This window comes from Kogia breviceps, chromosome 9 (genome assembly GCF_026419965.1).
Source record: "Kogia breviceps isolate mKogBre1 chromosome 9, mKogBre1 haplotype 1, whole genome shotgun sequence".
Taxonomy (NCBI): Eukaryota; Metazoa; Chordata; class Mammalia; order Artiodactyla; family Physeteridae; genus Kogia; species Kogia breviceps.
In genome coordinates this window covers 64,898,489-64,918,894 of record NC_081318.1, presented here as the reverse complement: position 1 = coordinate 64,918,894, position 20,406 = coordinate 64,898,489, and the positions used below count along the sequence as shown (strand labels likewise).

The window sequence follows — 20,406 nt, the reverse complement described above, 5'->3', positions numbered from 1 at the left end:
AGTAACTAAAGCAGAATGAATAATATAATGATGACCCAACAGTCATTTTAGTGAGTCTTACTTACTAGTGAGCAAGCCTAACAATTTAAAGCCTTGCAAACTAGTGGCTGTTAACATGTAAGTGCATTCCAATTGACTTCTGATTTTGCCTAATGATTTAAGGCCCTACAAACTAGTAGCTATTGATGTTAGAGCATTTCAAATTGACTTCTGATTTTCTGTCTTTGTTTTTCAAACACATGAATAAAGGACTGTCCATTCAAAAGATGCTCCTAACCCTCCATCAGTGACAAACAGCTTTGAGTTGTTGGCTTATCGCAATGAAGAAGGGCATGATTAGTCACCCTTTCTCATCTGAATGCCTAATGCCTCAAGGCACACACCCATCCAGAATTATGGATATATTCTGTGGCAAAACAGCAGATTATTTTTGCCTGTTTGTATATTGTTTTACTCTGTTCCATTGACCTCATTAGCACCTATGCTTACCAGCTAAGCCACAGAGTTCAGACGTTTTCATACTGTATTTTGGTCATTTATTGTAATTCTTCTAGTTTTCTTTGGCATTTATTAACAGCAAGAATATTTTCTTCCTCACTGACCTTTTGTATATATCCTTTCATTTACTCAAACGCTAGATGAGTGCCAGTCTCTAGAGCTTTGTGAGTAACAGAAAGAGTGGAGTGAGATGAAGCTAGAAAAGAAAACAGGAGCCAGCCACATCATTTGAGGTATCATAAACTTTTGAGAAATCTGGCCTTCATCCTAAGAGCAGTAGGAAACTACTGAAGAGTTTTAAGCACTGGAGTGACACAATCTTACTTCTGCCGTTAGCTTACTTTGTTGTTTTTTTTCCCCCTTTCCCAATGGGATCACTGTAGCCAGTGGTTTTATACTACCATCCTATTATTTATGTTTCCTGGCTATTTCCAACTAACAGACTAATTTTTTTAATGAAAGAAAAAGGTTGCCAATTGTGCAAAAATAAATTCTCTGGGAGACACAAGAGAGTTTGCAAATAAGAGAATATGAGTTGGTTCAGGAAAACAAATGGTACATGCTATGGATAGGTTCATTATTTATGAATGATGGCTCATGTCCAATAATGAAATAAAGGGGGTAGACATATTTCTTTGATGCTCTTTATTGCAAAGATTAATAATGTAAGTATAAAAATCACTTCCTAGGGCTTCCCTGGTGGCGCAGTGGTTGAGAGTCCGCCTGCCGATGCAGGGGACATGGGTTCGTGCCCCGGTCCGGGAAGATCCCACATGCGCAGAGTGGCTGGGCGCATGAGCCATGGCCGCTGAGCCTGCGCGTCTGGAGCCTGTGCTCCGCAACGGGAGAGGCCACAACAGTGAGAGGCCTGCGTACCACAAAAAAAAAAAAAATCATTTCCTGGGCAGGTATCACAGCATAGAATACTTGTAGCAATGTGCTTGATCTACACACCCAAACACTGATAATAAAGAAGCCTCATTTAGGGATCAGTCGATCGATCTATCTTATCTATGTATCTATTCATTCCTGGTATTTTTTAAACATCTGGCTATAGTATGCAGTGATTCTTTTGGTTTTGCTTTTAACCAAGAACAAGACGGAAGTAGCCTAGTTTATCTTGGTGCCCACCTGGTTCCAGTTGCTCATTTTACATTATTTAAAAATGATAGACTATTGGTGATGATGTCTTTCCCAGGAGAAGAAGTTGACAGACAGCTGTGCAGAGACGCCATCTTCCCCATCCCTGTTGCTTGCGACGCCCCGTGTCCCAAGGACTGTGTGCTCAGCATGTGGTCTACGTGGTCTTCCTGCTCCCACACCTGCTCAGGGAAAACCACAGAAGGGAAACAGATACGAGCGCGGTCCATCCTGGCCTATGCAGGAGAGGAAGGTAAGGTCACCAGCTTCAGAAGGGACTTAGGTTTCTTCCAGAAGTTGGTGTGCATTTTCTTTGTGTAGCCTGGTTACGATGATGTTCTACAAAAATCAACTTCCAGAAATCCAGCAATCCAAGGAGATTTAATATCTGTTGACATATTGGGCAGCTTGCGCCTGTTCCCCAAAATTAACCTTAAAGATAGATCTTTAATAAATAAGACTTTGAAAAGTGAACTCACTTTGCCTTTTCTCCCTCCTAATAATTCAAGTTCTTTCCACTTCAAAGTGTTAAACCTGTGAAAAAATTTGAAAATGACTCTCCACATTGCAAATTTCAGGTTTCATTGTTTTTTCTCTATTTCAGTAGTCAGTTTTTCCCATGAAATCATATTCTACCTTCTCATAAATAGTAAGCTTTATTTTAAATAGTCACCAGTATGACTGTTGCTTGACTAAAAATTACATGGATTTCTAGCATTCAGGTTCCTGAGCATAGGCTCTGAGATCCAGAATGTAGATTGTGTTCATTTTTAAAATACATTGCTCCTAAATCACTTCACCCTATTGGGTAAATAAAGCACAGGTTTTTCATATATTCATAGCTCAGTTGTTCAAGCTTTATTGTCGAGAAATACAAGGCTCTTGGTAATTGTCTCTCAAGCCTGTATCCAGATGCTAATTTGGCCTCTGTGTGACTGGGTGATATAATGTCATATTTAATCTTGTCATTCTGGAAAATAACACAGGATTAAGGAAAACGTAGAAATAAGTCAAGTTCTGTCACATTACGGCATGTTCTGTCTCAAGAATATAGGCGTATGTTATTTAAATGTTATCAGGCTGAATGACACTTCTCCATTCACATTTAACACTAGTAAATAATGATTTCTGTTTGTAGTAAGCACGTGTTTCTTTATGTATACCTCCAAGTAATCAATTTTGGAGGAGTTTTCATATTGTCTATTTCATTTTTCTGTTTATGAAGCATTTTAGTGATAGAAATCTGCTAGTGTTCTTACTTAATCAAACTTGCTATCTGTGTATGTGATTCTATGCAAAAATATAACTACCTTGGACTTAAGACATAGGAGAAAATTTAATATATTTAAAATAGTCAACCTATGAGAAAATTTAGTATTTTCTTTAAAGTGTCCAAAAACTTTTTTCTGGTCACCTCAATATAATTTTAATTATTTGCTACCAAGATTTAAATGTATCTATGGAACCTAATAGAAAAATAGAACCTTTTAGAGACAAAATTATATTCCTTATGTTGTCAAACAATAACTCTAACCTTGTATAGATTATATTCAGACTTCACACTCTATCAGCTCAGATTATGTCTTGGGCTTCATTAAAATTAGATCTGTGGTCACCCTGTTTCCTATAAATCCATTATACTCTGCAGACACTTGCTGTGTGACTAGTAATAAGTGACTTTTCGCCCTATGAGTCACATGGCTGAGATCTTGCCATGCTTGCAGAACTCACCAGATCATTATTTCTGTAGACATGATGCTTCACACTGAAAGGTCATGGAATGCTTTAAAGGCAAAAATTTATGATTGTTGTTTGGTATGTATCATCCACTTAGTTTGAAAGTGTGGGACTTCGATAATTTTTAATGAAGGCTAATAGCTGCATCATAAGCAACCCATGCTGGAAAATTACAGATGTGTATATAGTTAATCATAAAGGCATGAATTCAAAACATAATTGTAAATGGAAACTGTAGAGTAAACTCTGGCAATAAGGAGTCAATCTGCTGCTATTTGTCTTTGTTAATAACAGCTACAAAAACTGGTATAATTATGTGAAATATTTAATGAAGAATTTATATTTCAAAAACGATATAATACCTATTATTTGCTGGACACTGAAACACATTTTCTTTTCTTCAAACTAAGCCTTTTCTAATTCTGAGCTATTTTTAAAATGATTTAGGAACTGCATTTGCAGGAAGTTTAAAAATATGTTTCCCTGCCAATTAGCTAACCCTTTATAATTTTACACAAAAGCAGGTATTTCTATTATTCCCCAAGAATTAGTATTTTGTATATGTCATAAATGTTCTTAATTATCTGTGGATCAGAAAATTACTGTGATAATGTTAAGGGAAAAGATCACCCTAATAAAATTATATATTGAGTAAACATAAGACATGAAATTATACAACTTTCTGGTGAAATAACTTACAGGACAAATGTATTTATCTGGATTTACAAAATAAATGCTGCAACCTATACATTTGTACTTTTATTTATCTAAGTAATATAACCTCTTTGTATTAATAAGGAAACATTAAGTTGTAGTGTAGTAACAGCCCATAAGTTCAGTAACTTAAAAAAACAATTATCTTTCCCTCTTGGGAATTTTGCTGCACTGACAGGTGACTCTCCAAGGCAGTCTGTCCTACATGAAATGTCTCAGCATTGCACCTGCATATGAAGGCCTACCTCACAATCCTCATGCCACAGGAAGAAGATAGCTAGGGAGTCTATCTGCTGATTTAAAAGCATCCGCAATTAAACTCTTTCATCCAGAAGTGATTTGTGTCATTTACACTGACATTTCATTATCAAAGCAAATCATATAATCATGACTTGAAGTTGAACCTAATTTTAAGAGGGGCAGGGGAAATATAGTCCTACTGTGTGCTAGAAAGAGAGGAGTGCTGGCTACTGGTCTTACCCCTGGTTTACCGGTCTTTTTTTTGTATGTCTGTATGCATGTGTGTGTCTACCTCTATGTCTATATGTATATCTATTTCCATATATATATGTGTGTGTGTGTGTGTGTGTGTGTGTGTGTTTGTGTGTGTGTGAGAGAGAGAGAGAGAGAGAGGATTATTCCATATGGCCCCAGGGCAGTAGATGAGCTCTCCATTGTTAAAATATTATGACTTATTATTTCTTTGTTCCTATTAAAAGAATGATAGAATAGTAGAATAGCACTTCCTTTTCCTCATGTTATACTTTCTTTTTGCTTTCCTTCCCTTCGTTTCTAGGCTCTGTATCTCTCTTCCTGAACAATTTTATCTGCAAAATCATTAAGTGGCACCAAGCAGTTGAGCATCTGTGCCAGCAGGTGGGGGGTCTGCAGTGGTCCAGAGGGGGTTGTCAGAGCCCAGGCTGAGTGAGATGAGCATCTCCAGTAGGAAAAGGATGGCCTGGCATGAAGTGTCAGAGACACTGAGAAGTCTAATGGGGTCGGGATGGGGGGAGCATGGATTATATAAGAGGGTAAAAGCAGCAACCCAACACAGGATGCCAGAGCACAAGCAGGGTGAAGAGAGAATCCCAGCATTGAAGCAGCCAGCCCAGTGTGAGGTGTTGGAGCCAAGCAGGAATGAGGAGGGTTTCAGTAATGTGGGGTGGCTGAATGCAGGGTTTCAGAGTGTGGGCAGAGTAAGGAAGATATCCTATGGGTACAGCAGTGAAGATGGCAGTGAGAGATTGGAATAATCTGGTCTGGGGGAGTGACCAAATAGGTACCTGTATTAAACATAATAGGAGTTGGGTTTCTTATTGCTAGAGAAGGGAGTTATAAGTGTGTTAAGAAAGAAAACTAGAATAAACCCTATTGTAGTATATTGGAACTTGAAGTTATCAGTGTGAATTCATGGTGTCCGATTTCTAAATCTAGACATAGAAATAAAATACAAACATAAATATGATCTGTATTCATGTTATGGATGTATACATGTATTAGCTCTGTCCACTGAAATGACATGAGAGCAGCAGGACCATAGTAGCAGTAAGTGCATTCAGCACTCAGATCTTGGTGTCTATGCCATTCTCCAATGAAAGGAACCAGGGCTTTCTGGAGAAATAGCTGATTCTACGGCTGAGATAGGAAAAGTACAAGAAGTTCCTGGAGGATCTTGTGCCAGAAAGGAAGGAAGAGGAGAATATGTCAAAAGGTCACTGAAGCTAGCTTGAAAGGTCTCCCACTGGCCACAAACAGGAACAATGTGAATGCCAAAATAACAGCTGGTTATAACTCTTTAAAAGAGGAAGCCATATATCCATACTTGATATAAATAAATGTATTAATTGAAAGTCTGATGAAGAGCATTATATTTACAATCTTAAGTATCCTCCTAATGAAGACGTGTGACAGACAGCATCTTAATCCAGTGATTAAAGTTTACATCATCAGTAATGGGGCACACGCAAAGCATGTGTTCCTGGTGTGGTGCAGTGAGAACGTGGCATCACATCTGTAACATCCCTATCACAGATACATATTGTAGAATCTAATCATGAGGAAAGATCTGACAAACCCCAGCTGAAAGACATTGTACAAAATAACTGGCCCCCTAAACTTCAGAAGTGTCTAAATTATGAAAATTAAGGAAAGGCTGAGGAAGATTGAAGGAGGCTAACAAGTCATAACGTCTAAATGCAACACTTGATTCTGAACTAGGTCCTTTTGCTATAAGGAATATTTTGGGATAGTTGGCAAGCTTGAATGGGTCTGAGGATTAGATGGAAATAATGTATCAGTGTTAATTTCCTGATCTTAAATATTGAATGTGCTTATGTGTAGGAAAATGCCCTTGACTGCAGGAAATGCACATTGAAGTTTTTAAGGTAATAGGGTATCATTTCAATAACTTCTTCCAAGTGATCCAAGGGAAGAAACTATTGATAATACTTTTAATTTTCCTATAATATTGAGGTTGGTTCAAAGTTAAACAAAAAATAATAGAATGAAAACAATTTGAATACAATTGCTTTTCATAGCATCTTGAGTAACATTAGGTAACCTATTATTTTGTGTATCGGCAGTACACAAAAATGTCATAAAATGCCTCTTATTGAAATATTGTCATTTGGAAACCAAATCACAAATGATAGCAACTGGAGATAGATAATGTACTGGAGAAGGTAAAACTATTTCTTTTCAACTTAAAAAATAAAATTGTGTGTGTGTGTTTGTATCTTACTTCCAAAGCGTTGACTTTTAGTTAAATAAGGTTAGTAATTTGCTTTTTGATTTTTTGCTACTTTGAGGTAAAAATCTTCCTTGTATTTTGTAAAACTACAGGAGGGATTCCAAGAGCGACTTCAGAATTATTTCAGGAGTTCTAAAAGGATGCCGTCTTTTAACATTTAAGTCTGGCATGTTTTTAATGTAAATAGTAGTAAGTTGTATTTCAATGAAAAATTTAAAACTGATGTTAGGTTTATGGCCTTCTCCATTTTTTTAACTTGTGTTACAGATTCTTAACAAACTTGGTTTCAAAAGGAAAAATGATTTTCAAAATGTTTTCCACTGAGTATAGCAGTAACTTCTGTTAGTTCTCATTATAGATTCAATTATCCTTACAAAGCAAGAAATGAGAGAATATTTATTTTTGTAAAGTTCAAAATGAACTGATAGTATAACTTCAGCAAAATGTTAGTGTCTTTACACCTGCTGTGTACATGCAGAGAATGGAGACAATTGAATAAAATTAGGCCAAATTTTCTCTCAAATAATTAGTATCTTCAAAAATTATATTTTGCAGTATAAAACATTGGGGAGAGGAATATTTCTATTTTATTTTGCTTAGTTTTTATAGTTAAATGATTTTAATTCTAAGAATCAGGGAGTATTTATATTTCCTAGAGGAATTTGAAGAACCCAGGATCTATTTTATGTGTATATACACACATAACTCTGACTTCTAAGCAAATACCGCCACTTCCTCATCTTCCTATTACTGACTTGAAATAGGAGTTCTGCTTCAGTCTGTTCCTACAGGACCACCAGGCAGGATTTATGCAGACGCCACAGTGGGACGTCTTCTACCTTTTACTACAAGGGGGAAAAAGTGGAAGGGGTAGGGGCTGCAGCAGAGTCTCTTGAGGTTCTCTATGGCTAACGCACTTCCAATTAAATTCCCTGAAATCATTCCATTGCCAATGTTCTTTTCATCCGCAGTGGTCTGCTATCAAAGTGATTAGGGCTGCAGTAGCAGGCAAAGTTACAAGTATCTTAAAACTGTACTTCATAGTACACTGTAACTTCTTCTTCTTAGCCTGAGCCCAGTCCAATTCCTTATTGCCAGTTACTTCCCTGTGTGGACTCTCTACTCCAGTTGACTGCATCTATGTTACTAATTCCCAGGGTCATGCCTGCCTGAGTACCTTTGCTTTTATTTATTTTTTCTTCTGCTTAAATAAAATCCTCCCTTCCTTTTCTCCCTTCCCTGAACTCTGCTTATTAAACTACTACTCCTTCAAAACTCATATCAATGCCTTATCTCAATAATCTGAATCATTTTTAGTACCCCCCAAACTAATGTAATCTTACACTTTTGAATCCCAATTATACTAAATACCTCCTTTAGCATAATTATTATATTCTACCTAGAATTATATACTCATTTTTTTTGCTCAACTTATCCCCCTATTACTTTTCTCCACTGCATTATAAGATCCTTGAGAGTAGCAAGAATTATTTCTAACCCCTCTAGATATCCCTTGAAGTGCAGGTAACCATTGCATATTACAGTCAGTACATAGGTTTCTAATTAATGTTTTGAAAAGCTTCTTTTTTTTTCAATTGGCCATCTAAATTGTAAGGACTTCAATGCCAGACCCAGTAACCCTATAGTTCTGTTAAATGTTTCCTAATCAAGCTTTTTATGGGCCTGATGTGGGAAGGAAAAGTCACTTTTTCATTCCTAAGAGAGAAGTTTCACATAATAGTTGGTATTTTTATATGAACATGAAAGTTTATTTATATAGCAAGATTTCATCAAAGTATTATAAAGTCTTTCCTTTTGGTAGAATGATAGAAAATCTAAATAGTCACATTAGTATGAAGTATATGTTTTTATGTATAAGAGGATTTTTAAAAAAATACGCTTATCACTAATTTTGTCACAGATGACATTTTATAATCTCCCCAATACTACAGAAATGGGAATATTCCCTGATGTCTGGAATTAGATCTTCCCATAAATAATAAGTAAATTCAGTATTATATCTATCAGTTTTTCAACCATAAAATTATTCCCCAAACAACATGACCATGCTGCAGTGACTGATTACTCCAAGCCATGCTTTCCAAATTGCCACATTGTTATTATAATTAAGACCACATTGGGGCTTATCTGTGCAAGTATCTTGACATCAGCCCAAAACTGCTGATGTGGCTTTAATGTGGATTGGGGCAAGAAAATAAATAGTCTTTATGTCTGTAAACTTAACAGTTATCTTGTAGCTCCTGGACACGTTATGCTGATGTTGTAGAAGCTCTTCTTTTTTTCAAAGCCACGTAGTGAATTCCAATGTCAAAAACAATTCAGAGTTTTAAAATCACAATTTAAATAGCATACGTATACTCAAAGTGAAAATGGGGTAAGTAGGGACACACATTATTTTGTTGAAGAAGGATAATTTCACCCTTAATATGAAGGTATGGTTAAAATAGTTATGTAAAATGTCTACAATTAGCATGTGTTTTCCTGAGAAATAAGGCTGGACAAATCTAGGGCCTCAGGGAAATGGGTAATAAGAGTGCTCATTTATTTCTCCCCAATCCAATTAGCAGGTTGAGAAGTCGTTCCTATTCAAATCCTAAACTTATTGCTTCCAGTGATGGAAGATAGGATATGAACTGTGACAGATGTTTTCACCTTCATGAAGCAGGGGACAGCAATGAAATGCTGTTTAATGCAGGCTATTCAGATGTTGATCCCGTGTTCAACACTGCGTAAGTGATTATAAATTGCAGTTAAATTCTCACGTAAACTGCCTTCTGATTTATATGCTGAATAGCGGGATGTCCTTACTCACAAATTAAATGATACCTAAAGATCAGCTCAGGGTGTGGTTTTGTTTATGACTTTTACCCAAATCTCAAGCTTTAGAGGCCATCTTCCATACTAGGGTCACTAGCTATTGAATCACTTTTTCTTATTTTTTTTAACTTTTTTAGACTTGCTTTCCTAATATCTAAAACCCACCTCTTATTATGTTCAGTATTTCCTCCATTTACTATTACAAATATGTGTGATGAACACCCAAGGTTTCTGCCGTTCCACATGAATAACCAGTTATTTTCTGTTCTTAAGATGAAATCCAGAGACTACATAAGTTTGACTAGATCAAATTGTTAATAAAGTAAGCAATAAATTCCTCCAATACTCTGCTTTTAACAATATAAAGCTTTTTATTTTCATAGTTGACATTATAAATAGCATAGTGGTAAGAAACTTCCTAAACTCCTGTTACTGTGGCCGCATCATTTAATCTGTATGGGTTCATCCACTTTATAATTTTTAACTTGTACAGCAGCTGTGGATATTAAATGAGGTCCCATCTACAAAGTACTTATAATGGGGCTAGCACATAAAAAAGTTCCATATTGGCAACTCCACACCATATTCTATTGATTAAAGGACACATCTGTTTTAGCCTTCATCATCTCTATAATTACTACATCTTAAAATGGATGTATTTTAAAAAAATTTTTATTGGAGTATAGTTGATTTACAGTGTTGGGTTTCAGGTGTACAGCAAAGTGAATCAGTTATACATATACATGTATCCATTCTTATTTTTTAATATATTCTTTTCCCATATAGGCCATTAAAGAGTATTGAGTAGAGTTCCCTGTGCTGTACAACAGGTTCTTATTATGTATTTTATATATAGTAGTGTGTATATGTCAATCCCAATCTCCCAATTTATCCCTCCCCCCCTTACCCCCTGCTAACCATAAGTTTATTTTCTACATCCGTAACTCTATTTCTGTTTCGTAAATGAGTTCATTTGTATGCTTTTTTAAAGATTCCACATGTAAGCAATATCACATGATATTTGTCTTTCTATGTTTGACTTATTTCACACATATGATAATCTTTAGGTCCATCCATGTTGCCACAAATGGCATTATTTTGTTCTTTTTTATGGCCGAGTAATATTCCATTGTATATATGTACCACATGTTCTTTATCCACAGTGGATGCATTTTAAAATCACTGTGGCCAAGCAGCAGTTATAACACAGTTTTCATTGCTAGTACATGTGAATTTCATTATTATTCCTGGGGGCAATAGTAACCTCATGATATTTCTGCCAAAAACAAAGAAACAAAAACAGCTAAGGGCCATTTGAGGAAGGAAAATAAACCATTCCTCAGTTGTTTGCTTAAACCTCTCATTCATAGACATCTTCTGGTATGATTAAAAATGCAACAGCATCAGAACTTAGAAATAGGTACCAGTATCCTGGAAGAAAATGCTGGAGACAACAGGGGAACACTCTTGAAGAAATCCTGCATCATGAACACGTTCGATGCCAGAGATGATAGTGTAGGAGAACACAAACTTTGATGAGTGTGAGTCTAAAACCTACTTGAAATATTTGGATTCTGAATGTAAAGAAGTTTTAGGAATAACTTCCCTTTTAAAGTATGTAAAAGGATTATATTTAAAAAAATTATGTCTGTAAGTCATACAAAGCTATTTCAGTCAGCATACAGTAAAAATTAGAGTTGATAAAAAGTATTGTAGTTTAATTTGCAGCCATTTCTCTTTCTTTGGGACACATAAAATGGTGTATCCCACAGTCAATCACATCTTAGATTTGAAGAAATACGATATTATCATTACTACATGGCTTCTCCAATAATGCTATGGAAGGTCAGAAAGCATCAGTTGATTTTAAAACCCCTGTTTCTAATCACCCTAAATCCTAATTCATTGAAATAAGCAGCACTTTGAAACCTGTAATTAAGGCTTTTATTTTGAGGGATAACATTTGAAAACACAGTGGGTTTTCTCCATCCACAGAGTCTCAATGCCCATGTTTCCCCTAGTTAGCAATTACATAGGCTTTATTTGTTCCTCATTTTCATCTTCTCTAGTGAATAATGGCCTCTCTCTTTGAGGTCCTCCTGAGTGCCCCAAACCAAATATCATATATACCACATAGTTTAAATTTTAAGCCAGACCATGCCAAATGAGATGAGATTATTATGCAATTTGCCTTCCTAGCAGTGTGCTGGTCACATGTGCTAATAAGTGGCAGGTATCATTGTTATTGTTAATTACAAGGAACAGAGAATGGTAAGGTTCCTGTTGGCACCATATCTAATCTGCTAATGTTGTCCATTTTTATAGGTGGAGCTCAGTGTCCAAATAGCAGTGCTTTGCAAGAGGTGCGCAGCTGTAACGAGCATCCCTGTACTGTGTACCACTGGCAAACTGGTCCCTGGGGCCAGTGCATCGAGGACACCTCAGTTTCGTCCTTCAACACAACTACAACTTGGAACGGGGAGGCCTCTTGTTCTGTTGGCATGCAGACAAGAAAAGTCATCTGTGTGCGGGTCAATGTTGGCCAAGTGGGACCCAAAAAGTAAGGGCTTTAGAATGACAACAGTAAATCCTGTGGCCAACCATGAAGGGATTGGCTTAGGCTTTACTTGCTTCATGAAATGAAGCATTTGATTCTTATCATACCTGGCCTCAAGAGTAAGACTTCTTTGTTTTGAATGCAGCCACTGATAAAGTTGTAACAGCTTGAGAGTCTTGTACCTGGGATCCATAAATTCTCTAGAAATCTTTCTATGTGGTATCTACTTTCAGTGTTACAGTAGCAGTTTCTGGTTTTATTGAGCTAGTGAAGCAATGAAAGAACTGCTTGCTTTTGGCCTGGCTGATCAATAATGACAGTATACGAAGTCCTAGCAGTGGAGGTCATCCATGACCTCCTTTATATCCGTAGGCTATGGAGGCTGCCAATCTAGTTTAATTGGGCAGTAGCCTTCTATGCTCTGCCTTTCATTTCCCCTAGAAAGAACTATATCAAAAATACTGAGGCCAAACTTATTACATCTTTTAATGGTTAAATGAATAAGCCATTTATTCCCAAGAGAGAGGCTTAGTATAGGATGAGTGTTACAATAAGTAGAAAAACCATCAGTTTCTTACTGATGGTTAGTAGTGTAACAACAAGGCAAACAATTTGCTAGAGGGAGGGGCAAAGAACTAGAGAGCTGGTATAGTGTATGTGCCTTGTGAGAAATATAAACAAAAACATGTCGTAGCATAACTGGGCTAATTATTTCTTAGACAAAGTTAATCAGTTGTAAATATATATGCCAAGGACTTCCCTGGTGGCAGTGGTTAAGAATCCTTCTGCTACTGCCGGGGACACGGATTCAAGCCCTGGTCCAGGAAGATCCCACATGCTGCAGAGCAACTAAGCCTGTGCACCACAACTACTGAGCCTGCGCTCTAGAGCCCGTGAGCCAAAACTACTGAGCCCGCGTGCTGCAGCTACTAAAGCCACTGCAGTGAGAAGCCCGTGCACCACAACGAAGAGTAATCCCCACTCTCCGCAACTAGAGAAAGCCCGCATGCAGCAAGGAAGACCCAACACAGCCAAAAATAAATAAATTTATTTAAAAAAAATATATATATATATATATATGCCAAGAGGAAAAAAGAACTCTTTACCTTTTGAGATTTAGACAGCATAAATCTTTTAAAATTCAAATCATCTTAGCCATGTGAAACATGGAAAGTTAAACCCATCAGTTTGCATTGATATAAAAATGGCCTCATAATTTCCAAATACTTGGCTAACTGCTTAGGTATCATGTGAAATCTTAAGCATACTACTTAACAGATTCTGGCTTCAGTTTTCAAAAACTTTTGAAGGGATTTAATGAAAAAAAATGTAGTAATGTAAGCACTCAATAAACCTTAGAAATTGTATTTTCTCTTAAAAATTTGAGATATTTCTTAGTGTTTCAGGGAAAGGATAATAATGTAACTGACATATGACAAACTCCAGGGGATAAATAAGAACCCCATTATGAGTTGTTTTTTACTAATGGCCAGGGTTCTGGACATTAGCAGTATTTTGTCCCATACTTTGTTTATGTACTTTGAAATTAAGAAATATATTAGAAAATACATGCCAAAAAGACTTGAATACACTGAGAAACAATTCCACATGCTTAATGGGTAGCCCCAAACCAATATTTTAATAGAAATAATGTTAAAGTTATAATGAATCTAACAAAGGATATTAATGTGAACTGTATTAAAATTCAATAGCAGTAACAGCAGAAACAGAAGTCCCCAAGTGCTGGAGAATTGTGGGTCTTTCTGGGACAAGCAGAGAGGTAGAAATATTCACTGTAGAGGGTTATAACCTGACCAACTTGTCATGGTACAGATTGGAGGGTTATTGTGCTGAGCTTCTATGGGTAAGCTCACTCTGTTCCTATTTTGCAGTTAATTACTTTTTAGATGTTGCTGTTGCTATTTTCCTCACTTATGCAAACTACAAAATATATTTCTGAGCAGTGGATGTACATATGCACAAGCCTATGTGTGGAAAAGCCTGGTGGATTAATGTTATTAAATCATTCAGTAGAAAGGGTATCCTGAAGCCCCATATCAGACCACCACAATAATCCATTAAAAATGTGCTTTACCCTTGCAGCCTTTATTCAATGACCTGGATACAAGTATAGATTTGTTAAATCAAATGGGTTTACTTTGCCCTTAAAGTTCTAAAAAATTAAGCAAATACTGTGAATTCAAAAGAAAATGTAACTACCCTTATGCCTAAATACTAAGTTAAATTCAATGACTGCTTTTCAGTACTAGGCATTTGAAACAAAAATGCAAATAGAAACCTTTTTTGAAACTCCTCTTAATAAAACAGATTACTGTGCAATGGTAAAATCAATGTTATTGATCTTATCTATCCTCCGAGTAACAAACTTCAACTCCTATCACATCTGTTTAATTTGACCTTGAATAAGATTTGGGGGAAAATCAATTCCTTGATTTAAACCACAGACACTAAATACAAACAGTACAAAGAAGAAAAGAAGCATGTTGACTGAACCAATTGCCTCACCAAAGGAAGTCTGAATTCATTTTACTGGATGTAATCTAGGCTGTATAATTTATCTTTGTGTGTTCATTTAATGGCTTTGTTTTTAGTAATTTTGTTCTCCACAGTTAACCAAGTATCTTGCTAAGGAAATTTCTAAACCATATAAAACAGAATTTTGGAGGTTGTCAATGGTAACGTAAATTCCGTTGATTTACTGAGGGCTAAAATTTGAAGAGCATGTAATTGAGTAATGCTCTCCCGCTGTTAAAGTTAAAAACTGTCTCATTGAGGAGGAGTGCTTCCAATAATAATTACTAATCAATAGTTCCATAGTTTCAAAAGAATTAACAGGATTATATGTGTGTTTTGTCATGTAATATTTCCTGGTTAAGCATGTAGGTTGTTATAATTCTAGTGATTTATAATCTCAATTGTAACAAAACATTACCTTCTATGATTCTTGTCTAAATTTCTTTGCCATCCATGACCTTGAGTAGGCACAGGAATTAGGAAAATCCAAGCCTATACTCAACATAAACCAGGGAGATAATTTCTTTTTGAAATGTTGAATCCAATATATTTTTTAAAAATCCGCTTTCAAATAAACCCTAGTGTTACAGAATGAGAGAGAAAGGCATGTATCTGTATAGCTGAATAGAACATAATACTTATGGATGAGATAGGATATGTAGATTAAAAAAATTATAGATATATCAAAAATGAAGTGTCAGCAAAGCACTATAAAGAAATTATGAGAAGGAAATGAATGATGTTGATTTTTTCACTCATAGTTCAGTTCTGAAAACCTGATTAACTTATTTGTTGAAAGAGTTTATCTTGACTTAACAAAAAATTTGGCTTCTTCTATGGGGAGTAGTTTTAAATCTCATTTTTCACTAATTTGCCAAATTATTCCAGCAACAATTATACTGGTTGTTTGGTTTATTTCTTCACTGCCTCTTAGCTTACTTGTCAGAGATTGATATGACCTCAAAAGAGAATTTCTTAGGAATCAGAACATTAAATACTTTTAGTTACATGAATTATGTTATTATATTTTGTTGTCACAATATACATCTTCTTCTAGTGTTCATGACCAACATTTGACCACTAATGATAGTAGAATCAGATTGTGAAGATGCAGAGAAGAATTAGAAAATTTGAAAACCATGTAATACGTATACAATAAACAAAACAGTATATTTAAAACTCATAATCAGCTTCCTAAAATTATCTTTTAGGAAGTGAAAACCTTATATAGTGTAAGACATTTCAGTGTTTTATCATTTTTCTCTTGTTTTCCTAATAATATATTTTTGGTGTATTTTTTAAAAATAGTAATTAATTTTACTATAATTTGTGTCAAGAACACAGTGTTTTATTTTTCTTTAAATTACTTATTGGCTATTTTTGTTTTATTTATATTCACTCTTTTCTAAAAATATTGTAATTTATAAAAATATTTAAAATCCAATTTAAAACTAGGAATAAAATGGAAGAAAAGATAAGAGTAGAGACAGTGAATGAAACCAGGAATAAAACAAAAATTGTTTATCTTAATGAGCTATACACTTTTATTATTTTATTACTTATTTGTTATGAAATACATAGCTGTAAATACAATATTGGTTTTTGAGCATATACTATATATAGAATATACTCCATTATAAATTTATTTTGTGCTAAACATATTTTGTAAAAATAAAGTGCAGAATAACCTGGAAGTTTATAATTGGCAATAAGCCTATTTAGTTATACAGAGATGTAGCATTGGGTCCTCAAATTGGTAATTTGAACTTCCATAAATTTCTTATAAAGCATGTTGGAAAATATAGATTTATTCATGGAGAGATTGTTATAAATGGATAAAATACAATTATTATATTTTCTTCTACATAGCACAATTACTATAATTAAATTTACACTTCCTGCCTTGAGAAGCTTTATTGAGGTTCAGTTTAGAATAATTATTTTGGTTTTATAGCCCTTGTCAAAAGCAGAAAGGATCCTAGAGGTTAAGTTAAATAATACAGATTGATGGTGGCTGTTTAGCAATTTCAGCAATAAACATTCTAAAGATACAAAATTACCTGGTTTTCTGGATTACTGTAGAGGTCTAATAGTTTCCCTTTGCTTTTCCCAGGTGTCCTGAAAGCCTTCGACCTGAAACAGTGAAGCCCTGTCTGCTTCCTTGTAGGAAGGACTGTATCGTGACGCCATACAGTGACTGGACCTCATGCCCTTCCTCGTGTAAAGAAGGTATTATCTGCAGAGTTTTGAAGGAGGTTCACCTAGGAACCCTCTCACTGGGACTTCCAAGTTCCTTTGGTTGAGCAATGTTTTTATTCTTACATGGGGCTGGCTGTGTAATCCTGGTTTGGCATGAATGCCATAAAATTTTGGTTTCCTTCTAGAAAGTAATACAGCTTTTAGAATACCAAACAAATGAGTTTTATGCCAAAACGGACTTAAATAACTTTATACAATAGATCAAGGTGAAAGGATTCTAAACTTTATTGTTTCCTTTAACATTGATTCTAGAAGAATGTATAGTGGCCTTATGTATTTCAAAAAGAATATAGAGTGATCTTCTCAGGACTCATGGCTCTCAACCTGCTTAGTGGCAAGAAATAGCCATGGGACCAGATTCAGTACAGATTCAATTATATGACCCAAAGGATAGGAATAAAGGAAAGAGAAAAATGGTCAAATTGTACCTCTGCCAACACTTAACATGACATGAGGCACTTACGAGACGAGGATTTGTTCCCAGTTTGGTTTGTTTTTGCCTTCATTACTCACAGACAAAACCCTTTAATATCATGGCAGATACTTTGTTAATTCTTTACCCTCCAGGATAGGGTCCTTTCTCGTTGCTGCTGAGAAAGATGTGAGCATTCTCCAGGTGACTTATGCAGTAAGTGATCACATTGTCTCTCGGTGTCACAAATGACACTGTCTCCTATTTTTTTATTTTACTCTCCCGACAAATAGAGACAGTTTTTCTTCAGTTCCTTTTATGCTTTTACTTAAGCTTCTTGACTCTCACTACAGAGATTCAATTTAAGAATCAACTTTTAGGACTTCCCTGGTGACGCAGTGGTTAAGAATTCGCCTGCCAATGCAGGGGACACGGGTTTGATCCCTGGTCCGGGAAGATCCCACATGTCACGGAGCAACTAAGCCCGTGCGCCACAACTACTGAGCCTGCACTCTAGAGCCCATGAGCCACAACTACTGAGCCCGAGTGTCACAACTACTGAAGCCCACAGGCCTAGAGCTCGTGCTCCACAACAAGAGAAGCCACTGCAATGAGAAGCCTGTGCACGGCAACAGAGAGCAGCCCCTGCTCACCGCAACTAGAGAAAGCCTGTGCACAGCAACGAAGACCCAACACAGCCAAAAACTACATAAATAAAATTTTTTTAAAAAGAATCAACTTCTAGTTTAACCACTGTTTTAAATCACCAGAATTTTTTTTTAATCCTGGAGATATTACATAAGATTATAAACTTAATAGTGGATAGTTTTTACAGTGTGATTATTTTATATAGTTGAAACGTGAGTTCCTTTTCATGCTTTTTCTGTTTTAAATACCCTTGAAATAGCAAATAACTTAAACCTATTCTTTTTGTTGCAGTGGTAAATGGGAGTGTTTCCTTAATTTCTCTTTCACATTTTTCATCATTAGTGTATAGGAGTGCAAGAGATTTCTGTGCATTAATTTTGTATCCCGCAACTTTACCAAATTCATTGATTAGCTCTCGTAGTTTTTTGGTGGCATCTTTAGGATTCTGTATGTATAGTATCATGTCATCTGCAAACAGTGACAGTTTTACTTCTTTTCCAATTTGTATTCCTTTTATTTCTTTTTCTTTTCTGATTGCCTTGTCTAGAACTTCCAAAACTATGTTGAATAATAGTGATGAGAGTGGACATCCTTGTCTTTTTCCTGATCTTAGAGGAAATGCTTTCAGTTTTTCACCATTGAGAATGATGTTTGCTGTGGGTTTGTCATTTATGGCATTTATTATATTGAGGTAGGTTCTCTCTATGCCCACTTTCTGGAGAGTTTTTTATCATAAATGGGTGTTGAATTTTGTCAAAAGCTTTTTCTGCATCTACTGAGATGATCATATGGTTTTTATTCTTCAGTTTGTTAATATGGTGTATCACATTGATTGATTTGCGTATAATGAAGAATCCTTGCATCCCTGGGATAAATCCCACTTGATCATGGTGTATGATCCTTTTAATGTGTTGCCGGATTCTGTTTGCTAGTATTTTGTTGAGGACTTTTGCATGTATATTCATCAGTGATATTGGTCTGTAATTTTACCTTTTTGTGGTACCTTTGTCTGGTTTTGGTATCAGGGTGATGGTGGCCTCATAGAATGAGTTTGGGAGTGTTCCTTACTCTTTAGTTTTTTGGAAGAGTTTGAGAAGGATGGGTGTTAGCTCTTCTCTAAATGTTTGATAAGATTCAGCTGTGAAGCCATCTGATCCTGGACTTTTGTTTGTTGGAAGATTTTTAATCACAGTTAAAATTTCATTACTTGTGATTGCTCCGTTCATATTTTCTGTTTCTTCCTGGTTCAGTCTTGGAAGGGTATACCTTTCTAAGAATTTGTCCATTTCTTCCAGGTGGTCCATTTTATTGGTATAGAGTTGCCTGTAATAGTCTCTTAGGTTGCTTTATACTTCTGCGGTGTCTGTTGTAACTTCTCCCTTTCCATCCCTAATTTTATTGTTTTGAGTTCTCTCCCTCTTTTTCTTGGTGAGTCTGCAAATGATTTATCAATTTTGTTTATCTTCTCAAAGAACCAGCTTTTAGTTTTATTGATCTTTGCTATTCTTTTCTTTTTTTTTCTACTCTGATCTTTATGATTTCTTTCCTTCTACTAACTTTGGGTTTTGTTTGCTCTTCTTTCTCTAGTTCCTTTAGGTGTAAGATTAGATTGTTTATTTGACATATTTCTTATTTCTTGAGGTAAGCTTGTATCGCTATAAAATTCTCTCTTAGAACTGCTTTTGCTGCATCCCATAGGTTTGGGATCATCATGTTTTCGTTGTCATTTGTCTCTAGGTATTTTTTTTATTTCCTCTTTGATTTCTTCAGTGATCTCTTCGTTATTTAGTAGTGTATTGTTTAGCCTCCATGTGTTTGTGGTTTTTATGCTTTTTTCCCTGTAATTGATTTCTAATCTCATAGCGTTGTGGTCAGGAAAGATGCTTGATGTGATTTCAATTTTCTTAAGTTTACTGAGGCTTGATTTGTGACCCAAGATGTGATCTATCATGGAGAATGTTCTGTGTGCACTTGAGAAGAAAGTGTAATCTGCTGTTTTGGGATGGACGGAATGTCCTATAAATATCAATTAAATCTATCTGGTCTATTGTGTCATTTAAAGCTTGTGTTTCCTTATTAATTTTCTGTCTGGATGATCTGTCCATTGGTGTGAGGTGTTAAAATCCCCTAGTATTATTGTGTTTCTGTCGATTTCCTCTTTTATAGCTGTTAGCATTTGTCTTATGTATTGAGGTGCACCTATGTTGGGTGCATATATATTTATCATTGTTATATCTTCTTCTTGGATTGATCCCTTGATCGTTATGTAGTGTCCTTCCTTGTCTCTTGTAACATTCTTTATTTAAAGTCTATTTTATC

At 35.6% G+C, this 20,406-nt stretch overlaps 1 protein-coding gene across 1 annotated transcript in view; it reads left to right on the top strand.

Annotated features, from left to right (window-relative positions):
- THSD7A (thrombospondin type 1 domain containing 7A) overlaps positions 1-20,406 on the top strand; it is a 456,022-nt gene that overhangs the window by 356,816 nt on the left and 78,800 nt on the right. The window contains exons 7-9 of the mRNA XM_059074016.2: positions 1,697-1,891; positions 12,002-12,236; positions 16,882-16,997. Of these exons, the coding sequence (XP_058929999.1) occupies positions 1,697-1,891; positions 12,002-12,236; positions 16,882-16,997 (546 nt within the window). The remainder of the gene's footprint in view (positions 1-1,696; positions 1,892-12,001; positions 12,237-16,881; positions 16,998-20,406) is intronic.